At 28.8% G+C, this 10,697-nt stretch overlaps 2 protein-coding genes across 4 annotated transcripts; one reads left to right on the top strand and one right to left on the bottom strand.

Annotated features, from left to right (window-relative positions):
* Positions 1-16: 16 nt before the first annotated feature.
* Positions 17-4,681, top strand: LOC126873017 (uncharacterized). Of its 3 annotated transcripts, none has more exons than XM_050633408.1 (5): positions 17-434; positions 537-677; positions 743-942; positions 1,023-1,202; positions 1,286-4,681. In XM_050633408.1, the coding sequence occupies exons 2-5, from the start codon at positions 545-547 to the stop codon at positions 2,627-2,629; spliced, it is 1,857 nt and encodes a 618-aa protein (XP_050489365.1). In that variant the 5' UTR covers positions 17-434; positions 537-544; the 3' UTR covers positions 2,630-4,681. The 3 variants fall into 3 exon arrangements, with proteins under 3 accessions (XP_050489365.1, XP_050489366.1, XP_050489364.1); XM_050633409.1 differs by having other exon boundaries at positions 17-232; XM_050633407.1 differs by having other exon boundaries at positions 18-301.
* Positions 4,682-5,041: 360 nt separating this feature from the next.
* Positions 5,042-8,120, bottom strand: LOC126873018 (activating signal cointegrator 1). Its single transcript, XM_050633410.1, has 12 exons — positions 7,803-8,120; positions 7,604-7,695; positions 7,255-7,487; positions 7,069-7,181; positions 6,878-6,996; positions 6,700-6,799; positions 6,357-6,624; positions 5,980-6,286; positions 5,730-5,893; positions 5,506-5,627; positions 5,219-5,410; positions 5,042-5,144 (listed from the first exon to the last, which is right to left on the bottom strand). The coding sequence occupies exons 3-12, from the start codon at positions 7,320-7,322 to the stop codon at positions 5,074-5,076; spliced, it is 1,524 nt and encodes a 507-aa protein (XP_050489367.1). The 5' UTR covers positions 7,323-7,487; positions 7,604-7,695; positions 7,803-8,120; the 3' UTR covers positions 5,042-5,073.
* Between the last annotated feature and the right edge of the window lie 2,577 nt (positions 8,121-10,697).

Here is a 10,697-nt window from a genome sequence, read left to right on the forward strand (position 1 = left end):
CTAGCATATGTTTGTTTCATGCTCTTGATGTAACTTGAACATAACCAAGAAAAAAGTTGTAAAGAAAAATATTTATTGTTTATGAAGTGGAATAATATGTTTTTGATATATAATGAAAAGCTCGATGAACGTTTCTACATGAGATGGAGCATTTTCCAAATAGAGAATATATTATGGTAGCTCCTGGAGTAAACACTGTAGCGGTGCTTCTAAATATAGGATTTATTTTTAGGTTGGAGCTAGCCATAGTTTGAATCAAGAATTTGATCTAAAACTGCATTTCTAGACGGTTTTGTAATAGGTGTGAAAGATGTTTATTTCTGAATGACATCTTTAAGCTCGTTTCTGTTTTTCACTGATATTTTATTTGTGTTTCATTTTGAATAATATTACTATTTAACTATACAAATTTTTAAGTATCCTACATTAAACATGTAAATACTGTTTTTTTTCTAAATGTTTTGTTTCTGTGAAATAACTTGGACAAATTTAGACATATAGAAAATACAAGTGACCAGAAATGTATATTGTTGCAGTGATAAAAATGGCAAATGACTTAATAATAAGAGGCAAGGATAGATTGCAAGAAATTAGCATGAAATTAGAGCAAAGCCATTTGGTTTATCTACAAACAGACGATAGTCCTTTAAAATTACAACAGCGTCATAAACTTGAAGGTAAATATATAATAAATATGTAACAATATTGAATGCTTAATATTTAACAATTTTCTGTATTTTAGGTTTTATTAAAGAGAATCTTTGCCTTGTTCCAAATGAAAATAAATATGTATTTCAAGAAACCGCAGATATATTACACAGATCAGCAGCCACATTGCAAGATTTTAGTGGATATAGAGCTGCAACTGCCTGGAGTGCTATTTCTTTATATGCTGCCAATCTTTTGGCTCAGCCTTGGAGAAGAGAATATAGAACATTAAAGGTTAATATTTTTGTAATCTTTTACATTGCTTTTTTCAAGCTATAAAAATATTCAATTAATTAATCTTTTCTTTATATTAGACTTATAGTGGATATTATAAGCATGAAGTAGAAGCAAATTTAATAGGAGCAGAATTAATGTTTGAACAAATGGGATACAAACATACAGGGTTAGGAGTGCTTACTTTGGAGGGTCCTATTGACCCTGATAAAGTATCTTGTGTAAGCAGAGATGCAATAGTTGCTTTTGTTGAATGTCAGGTAAGAATATTTATTATGATACTTTTATAGTACTTTTTCTATAAAGATACACTTAAATAAAAGAGATACAATTTCAAACGTAGATCTTGAAGCAAATATGGGAGAATGTTTCACAGAATTATAGTATCTCGTGGTTAGAAGTATTAGAATTTCGGGAAAATCACGTTGGTACACCAGAACAAGCAATCAGAGCATTGAACTATCGTTTTCTTGAGAAAATGCATCAAACTCGAACAAAAGCGGAGAATTATAGGGATTATCATTATCCGCAAACTACATGTGTGGATGCGGTATCACCATCAATTCCTTATCACATTATGCCTCCCAGTTACAATACATCAATGCCTGCTTGTCATTCAGAATATAGGTATATCGAAGATACAAATTCAATACCTGGAACTTACAAATATTTTCAACCAGTAGATCACAGTTTTGGAAATCGATGTAGTGCCTATGGATGTTTACCACATGGTAATAAATATATGAGTGGAGTCAATCCGTATTATACTACAATGCCAGGATATACAAGAGTACCAACGGGTAGACTAATTGAGGTTGATATGCCGGTTTCAGTTGCAAATTATGATAAATTACATAATCGAAAGATATCTCATAGAATATCAGATTTGGAGGAAGTAGATTTTTATAGAAGACAATCTAGTGATGGAAACCATTACGATTACGGAAAAATCGATAGAAAATCTGCAAAATCGGTCGGTGAAAGGAACAATTATGACTCTTGGGACTTTGTGTATAGGAATTTAGAAAGTTTAGGCTATTCTAAAGATCTTGGTAATCGAGAAGATATTTTACACAAACGGGAATGCGAGTCCCGATTGAGTAAACAAAAATCTTTTAAACAAAATGATAACGATGAGAAACATAGTATACATCGCTCTGAAAAAAGGAGGAGTGGAAGAACCGATGTGAATGACATCGATTCGTCTATGACAAATGGCCGACATCATCATCACGATACATTACCCTTCAAAAAGAAGTCTTCTTCCTTCGATTTAATGGACTCGAATAGATATCACGATGCATCTTCAGAAAGTCAATCATCTCCTCATAGTAATGAAAAAAGACATGGTAGTCAGACGCTTCCAATTCAACGTTCACATCGATCGGCGGATCAAATTGTAAAAATCGCGGATACGTTGAAGAACTTAGAGCTTTCTCACTCGGAAAAAGGAAATGAAACAGAAGATAAAGCTGTGAATTGGAATTGTGCTACTTGCACCTATCTTAATTCTTCATCGAAGGAAATTTGTGAGATGTGTGGAAAGTCTAGGCACAAAGGAAACGAGGATAAACCATTAGCAAGTGGTGGAAAAGAATGCCCACGATGTACATTAGTAAACGAGAAAAATGTCTCGGTCTGTGATGCTTGTGGTATCAGTTTAAAAGATTCACCTACTTATATTTAGATATTTAACTGTTCGAAACAAATATCATATTCCATTGTTTTCCATGTGTCTGAAATTTAAAAAAAGGAAGTGGTAAGTATACATTTCCCGGATGCTCGATATTGTCCTAAGAAGAATATTTGAAATGTTTGAAAAAGATGTTAGTACTTATAATGCTGAAAATAGCTGATATAAGTAGTAACAATTTTTCTTGATTGCTTTATTTAGAGAACAAATTTTAAAGGGTATTATTATATTAATCGAATTTAGAATTTCATAAAGCGCGTATAACATGGGAGGGGAGAAATATGAAATTATTTATTTAAACTTGTTTGAATAGATTTGTGATATGGGTACATTAGTATTACGATAGTACATACACTGGTGGCCTATCATTAATTTGTGTGTGGATATTATTTTCTGTTAATTTAAATTAAACAAAATTTGCTTTTCTGGTCTTTCCCTTATTTGCTGTATAAAATTATTTCTTTTATTCGTTTTATTTTAATATATGACTTTATTTTATAAAATTTTATCTATTTGATTAAATCACTTTTATTAAAAGTCTATTTATGTATACATTTGACTTGATTTTTGATATTAAAAATTAATCTAGTAAAAAATTATTATCAATTTGTGTAGTAAAAACTATTAAAATCAAGTAAAAACTATTTATTCTATAGCGTATACGTATATATTATATCCATAGAGAAAACTCGTATTTTAACAAAAAAATTATCTGTTGAATATATTGGATTGTTATTTAAAAAAGAAATATTAACGTGTATTGTACAATACATATGTACACACACAGATATATACGACATCAAATTATATTTTATATATAATGCATTGTTTTTCTTTATTAATTTTTATTTAAATTAATATTACAAAATTAAGAATATTATTAAACCTAATTGTAAAAGTTATTTTTTGATTGTGGAGCAATTAGAGATATTGCATGTTGTTGTATTATCTGAATTGAGAAAAAGAGAAATATTAATAACATCTTCCATTTTATAATGGTAATGTTATTTATTGTTTACATCACCTTTTGTTTTAACTGGACAATATTGTTGTCAAATTATAATATTTGTGTACCTTTAGAAAACAAATGCAAATTAAATGATAATTGATAGATCGCACAGTATACAGATTAATAAACATGTAATTTGAATCTATATATCTTGTTGATACGTTTTGATTACTTCAATTTAAAAATCGTATTGTGCAATTGTTAATTTTATACTGAAATTTATTTTTCGTAGTTTGATATTTATTTATACATTCCCAATGCTGCAATGCTATTCATAAAATATGTAATATTAAATATACATTTTTTTTTTAATTTTATTTGTACCTTATTTGAAACAATACAAATTTAGTTTAAGCCATACATATTATAGTCTTTACATATCAATCTATTTATGATAATTTGAGTGCTCTTTCATTGCATATAATATGTTGTTATAGCTTTATTTAACTTTGGATTAGTTTGTAAGTACAAAGTTTTGTTTTCGATACCTTTAATTTGTTGAAATTGTTACAAAAGATAAATTACATATTCTAGAGTCTTCTTAGCATAGTAATTATTGCAAGATGATATTATAGATGTTTTAAAACTTTTAATCATTTAATTTGTAATTTTCTTATTTTTAATTATAAACGCTTTGCCAGGATTTATAAAAGAGAAATTCCTTGCTATTATCTTCAAAATATTTTTACTATGAATTCCAAAATTTATAACAGAACAATAAACTTTATAACGTCATGTTTCGATAAAAAATGTTCTCTTTGTACTTCAAATATATAAACTGTTTAAATGTAAAAATAACTTTACTGAAATCTACTTTTAACGTTTACTAAAGTCTGATATTTTAACGGAAATAAGAGAAAACGGCTAATATTTTTTCATTGAATGCACGTAAAAGGAATAAGTGAATAATAAAATAAACAGTTAATGTAAAAAGGATATATGTATGTCTTGTAATAGTTATTGTAATATATTGCAAGCTATGTGTACATTGTAATATATTATATTATGTACAGATAATAAATAATATTTAATATAGATTATGCAAAATATGTACTTTATTTTTTAGTACTAAAATATTAAAGTTATGTAATATTCATATTATATACATATAAACTTAATATTAAAACAAATATGAATATTGCACTTCTTGTTTTTAACAATAATAGATATAGAATGAAGCAAAGGCTAGTAGAAATGTAGAAGAAAATTCAGGTAACTTTCGATGAGAAGAGAGGAGAAATAAGAAAAAGAGAAATAAAAATGATAAATAAAATAAAAAAGGTTCTGAAGGTACAGAAGAAGAGAAAGAAGAAATAACGTAATAATAAAGAGATTGAGGTTGGATGCGAAGTGCAAAAGTAGTGAACCAGAGGAATTCTTTAAAAAAAAGCTACATCTGGAACAATAACAGATATACTACTTTGTATATTTAACGTATATTTTTTGTACATTTATCTAGCATCTTTAAAGCAGCATGATGGATTTTCTGGTCTAATTTATCTATAAATTATAATAAGGATCATAAGAATTATTTTTAATAAAAAGTGCACCACTAAAAATGAAGAAATACTTACAAATTTTATGCTTTCCTTGTATCGGAAATTTAATTGGCAATGCAACAAAATTTTCGCATATAAAAACATAAGGACTATCACTTTCTCCATCTGGGTAAGATTTCCTATATTCCTCTTGTGGTAAAACATCAGTAACTGTTACACATCCTAATAGACAACCAGTTGAATAAACTTCAGGAAACATTATTTTTTCTGTAAAACATCAATGCAATTTGTGGTAATCTGTAAACTACAATATAATTAAGGTGAAATTTTACTTTTTATTCATAAATCTAATTTATACTAACCATTTTTTAAAACACGGTAATATTGTTCTACAGTTGAAATTTCCTCCTTACTTGGTATTTTAGATGCTGCAGCAATCCATAATCTTCCTCTATGTGATGAGTACCATGTACGACCTTCATGACTATAATAGTAATAAAGCGTTAGGTATTCTTATAAAATTATATAATTTTCTTATATAAATATTCATATTGGAATTAATCTGTTTAAAATATTATAAACTTACACTTTTATTCCAGCCACTAATAAAGATGCATAAGGTTGGTGCATGCTCAAACATAAGCCAGGATCAGACATTTCTAAATACTCTTTGTCTTGAATAATATTTCGTGTGTTAGAAGAAATGTTCACTTTTGATGTTCGCAATTCCAATTCATGTGATTCCACATACTGTACAATTAGAATTCAACATTATGTTTCTTTTATATAATAACGATATGAATATATTTAATTATTTGTTAAAACAATATTTTTACCTTGGGGCGAGTAAATTCTATATTTGGGCAACTATTACTATTTTCTATTTCACTGAATGATTCAGATATATCTTGCAAATGTTCTTCATTGAATTCTTCAAAATCCTCAGTTTGTTTCTCTTCAATTATCTCTCTTCCTGTGAAATCAATAGTTGCATAGATTTTTCTCTTTAAATGAGACATATGCTTCCTTTCATGCATTTCTTCTTCCAACTTCTGTAACTTTTCTCGTTGCTTTTCTGTTAACCATGTATTGTTTGATTGATAATAGTCACATTCATCATCAATTACTTTCGTGTATTGTATTCTGTAAATTAGTACAGCTATATCCTTATTCTTGCATGAAAAAATTATACAAGATTACATGTAATGCATACCCATCACGATCATATTCGAGAAGTCTATCTCTTTGTTTTATTGATTCTTCCAGATTTTTGTTAGCTTTTTGGTTCATTAATTTATTGTATAACTGATCAGCTTGTTTAGTATTACTAGAAAGAATAGTTAGCTCTTTCTCAGAACATACAAGTTCTTCGCAGAAAAAGCAAGGACCAGCTCCTTCTTGAGCACAGACTATTCTACCACAATTGAGGCAGTTACTAATCAATGCATGTCTCTTTGCTTCGCAATTACACTTGTATCTACCTAATAAAATATTTTTATGTCAATTTCTATATTATAGTCCCTTAATAGTTAATAATTTCTTAATGAATAAAATACCTTTTAATAAAATTTCTCTCTCATTGCCATCTTGAGAATATATACTGACAAATTTAGTTTTCTTTCTTTCCACTTTATCTACTTTTATAGTTTCTTGCACCTAAATAAATAACATGTAGTATTACTGTAGCATTATAAATCTGAAATAAAAATTTCAAACAATATTGTTGACATATACCTGTTTATTTTCTTTGGTCTCTTTTCCTTTCACTTTTCCTTTCTTTTTTTCATTTTGCTTTTTCTTTCCATTATTCATATCATTTTCTTTCTTATATTTGGCTTGATCTTTGCTTGAAGCTGAAATAATGTTCCGAAATGATAAAGGCATTCAATAATTCAATAATTTACATGAATGATAAGAATATAAACCTTGTCGTTTTTTGAAGTCTGAAATAAATTGTCTGTGCTTTCCATTAGTATAATCTAAAAAAGATTGCAAGTAATCATCCAAATCCCTTTCGTTTTCTATTTTCATTAGGAATCTGAAAAAATATGTCAATATTATCATTATTCACATCAAGTGAATATCACTATATTTTGTTATAATTTTCTTACTCGGCCATCTCCTTTGGTACTGGAAAATCTAAAATTTTTGATAAATTTTCGTTTATCCAGTTCTCCATCTTTGCGAAATTGTTAAAATAATATTCTCGAAATATTAGAATAAAATTATTCGTGTACAAATGTGTGTAAGGTTAACGTTCAAAATTAAATGTTAAAGTTAGTCTTAGTGGACACAGAATGATTGCTTTTTTTATTGCTATTTAATAGTTTTCAATGCGCAGAATCTGAAAATGGAAGTCTTAATTTTAGGAATCAAGCAATTCAAAAATTATACGTATGTAAACTTAAGCATTTTGAGCATATTTAACAGGTTACTTTGACACTATATTGTTTCCATCACCTGACTGGCTCGCACAAATGAGTATTCAAATGTTTCTCATTTGAAGATTTGTAAATTTGTTTCTATTTTCTGAGTATGGATACCGTTGCTGGCTGTAATTAAAGTATTAACCCATAATGTAGATGAATTTTGGCGAAAATTAACATTAACGTAGGGCGGCCGGAATTTTATAACTACCCCCACCTAATTTAGTACTCACCTACAAATTCCATGCTGTGATTTACTGTTTTATTGACATATCCCTGGAAAAACATTTGACTTATCCCGCTTAACTGGTCATCACCCACGTGCATTTGTTACAGCCAGTGACTGCACTAATTGTATAAATACGCTAAAACTGCTCAACTTATACATATACATAACTCTGTCTGTCTCATAAAATGAGACCTTTTCTTCTCCTTCATCATAATACTTTTTGACTCAATAGATGGACGGTTTCCCCTAGCGAGCGTTTCTTGAAAATGCAATGGAATACAGAATTCTCTCAAGAACTATTTGGCTTAACTAACTAGTAGGTTGAAATTATTTTGATGATTTTTTTAGTATTATATTATAAATTTTTTCCAAATTTTTTAATGTTTTTAGCAAATATGTTAATGATTTCTTATTTTATGAGGCTCGGTACTAAACTACAGTGACATCTACAGGTAGATTTTATACATAATTTCGAATTAAAAATTTTAAATTATGTCAAAGGCAATTATTTTAGAAAAATTCATCATTTTGAGTTTTAATATAAGGTAAGTAAAAAAAGACGGATTCAAAATAAATAAACATAAACTATACATAGTATAACAATCAGAAAAATAAATATTTATTACTTTAATTTGAAATTAGAATTGTTACACGAAAGTTGCATCTTTTCTAGATATTCATGCCATGGAGGTTAAAAAATTTACGTAGGTTAACGTAAGACCTTCGGAACATTTAACAAACGGATCTTCCTGCAGTTAAATTTGCATAGCCAGTCGTTCATGCGTCGACACAGTCACATATTCATGCATACACGAGTTGAGTGTCAATTTCTACCGGTGTTACATAACAATTACTGCACCACGACCGATATCATCGTGTTTCATGCATCCATTAAAATTTATCCAAGTGTTGGTACTTATTAAGGCACGTTATTTAGTATAATTATTCAATTACCATATAGAAAAATAAGCTTTTTTTGTAAAGAAAGTGTCCGTTATTAAAGAAGAAAGCCTTAAAATTTCGTTGATCGATTACTATTATCGAATTCTTTCTTTCTTCAAAAGTTTAAAGCTCGCAATAAATAATTCTGTTTGTAATTAGCCATTAATATGTTATATTTTTTCTTTTGCAACATTTTCTTTTGTTTTTTCAGTTACTATGATATCCTTCGATGTGTAAGCAACAATAGAAATTGCAGTTTAGTGCAGCTGCATGTACTTGAGTCAAGACAATGTAAATAGGTCGCATCGCGAATTGTTCTATTAAGATGGATCACGACACATTGTAATTCGATTTCAACTAGGATGCATCAAAAACATTCGCTATATGTGTCAACGAGATAGAAAATATACCACGACGCCTTTTAACAATCTACCAAATTATTAATTTAAAAAAAAGAAGGAAACATAAATTTACATGTAAATTTATAACAATGTTTCTCTCTATAAAATACGTAACAGTTGACAAATAAATAACGTATATTACGATTATCAATTGGTTATTCGAGTCACGTTATTAGGTCGATTGGCCTGTTAGATGATAAAAGGTTCCTGTACAATGAACTTTCTATATCATTCCGCATCGGGATCATTTGATAATTACTTTCAATCGACGGTTTCATTTGGTCGGTTGCTGTTGAAAGGCGTCTTCATTATTCGTACGTACAATGCACGAATTATACTATAATAGAGTCCGAATGGTTTCAACAGATTCACGGTTGCACCTTGCGTCTATTATATGTCTTACTATATTAAAAAGTACGATCATAATCTTTAATATTTGCTTTATTATCAAATTAAGAATAAGATTATATTCGAACAATTCTAATATAAAAATTACTTTATAGATACTCCCGCTTTTTAATGGACGATTCTAGTACAACAAAAATCAATTTATCTCATTTTTCGCGACATGCTATTATTTATCTGCAATCGGGTCATCGTAAATATTGCGTCAAAAGCTAGCTGCTTTTTGATAAAGTGTATCTTATCACATTGATTCGATATCATCCGTGGAGAATTCAATCCAGGTAGAGTACAAGAGATAAAGCTAGTGTTTCCTCTATCCTTTAAATTATAATAGGACAAAGAACGTTGTTTGAGATGTATATCTTTATTACTCCTTTGCCCAGAGTGAATCTGCTATTAAAGGTAATGGTGACAGAACATTATTATTTTTTTTTGTTGAGCGTTGTAATAAGTCCTTGCCAGCAAAAAAAGATGGAAGGTTTTGAAATATTTTATGCTGTTGTTACTGGCTGCAAACAGCTTCTTTCTTTCAAGGTACATTTTCTTATTTGCTTTTTATTATTAGCGATGCAATCTTTTTATTACGTAGAATCAGAGATGTTACGTTATCGTCATTGATGAAAATACATACGCTGGTCGTCCAGCGAAACACGATATCATATTTATTTGCGTTAGTATACTTTCCTTTTTTCCTATTCGTCGACACGATAACCGATGACTGAGAAAGATTAGCTCGATCCTTGGCTTTTGTGCTATCAATGTTAACATTGCAATTGTGAACGAAACCTCTGCTATAATAAACTAGATTCTCAGTTGAAATTTCATTTAAAAGTAGTTTACATATTTTCTAAATAATGCAGTCGCTTGATTAAAGGAAATGCATATAAAGAAACACAGACGTGGATTTTAAAAAGTTCTTGTTATATTACTATAATTGCATATCTAGTTTTGTTAAAATAACTCATTAAGTAATTTGAAATTAATCAGTGCCTGATATAAGGAAATCTTATTGCATTAGTAAAGCAATTTCTCCAAAAAAGATAGGAACTTTAGAGCGAGCTTTACCTACGTACCGCATTTTTTCTCCTATGACTTTCTATGCACGTTCCATTAACGCCTACGTAAACAGTAAGCCTGTAATAGTAATACAT

Source organism: Bombus huntii, chromosome 14 (assembly GCF_024542735.1).
Source record: "Bombus huntii isolate Logan2020A chromosome 14, iyBomHunt1.1, whole genome shotgun sequence".
In the NCBI taxonomy this organism is placed as follows: Eukaryota; Metazoa; Arthropoda; class Insecta; order Hymenoptera; family Apidae; genus Bombus; species Bombus huntii.

Excerpts from the sequence above, each read along its gene's own strand:
- LOC126873018 (XM_050633410.1), bottom strand. The coding sequence starts at position 7,322 with ATGGAGAACTGGATAAACGAAAATTTATCAAAAATTTTAGATTTTCCA. Across the intron at positions 6,997-7,068 it reads AGACTTCAAAAAACGACAAG|CTTCAAGCAAAGATCAAGCC; the intron begins GTTTATATTCTT and ends ACATTATTTCAG. Across the intron at positions 5,411-5,505 it reads TTACCGTGTTTTAAAAAATG|AAAAAATAATGTTTCCTGAA; the intron begins GTTAGTATAAAT and ends GATGTTTTACAG.
- LOC126873017 (XM_050633408.1), top strand. The coding sequence starts at position 545 with ATGGCAAATGACTTAATAATAAGAGGCAAGGATAGATTGCAAGAAATT. Across the intron at positions 943-1,022 it reads GAGAATATAGAACATTAAAG|ACTTATAGTGGATATTATAA; the intron begins GTTAATATTTTT and ends TCTTTATATTAG. Across the intron at positions 1,203-1,285 it reads TTGCTTTTGTTGAATGTCAG|ATCTTGAAGCAAATATGGGA; the intron begins GTAAGAATATTT and ends TTTCAAACGTAG.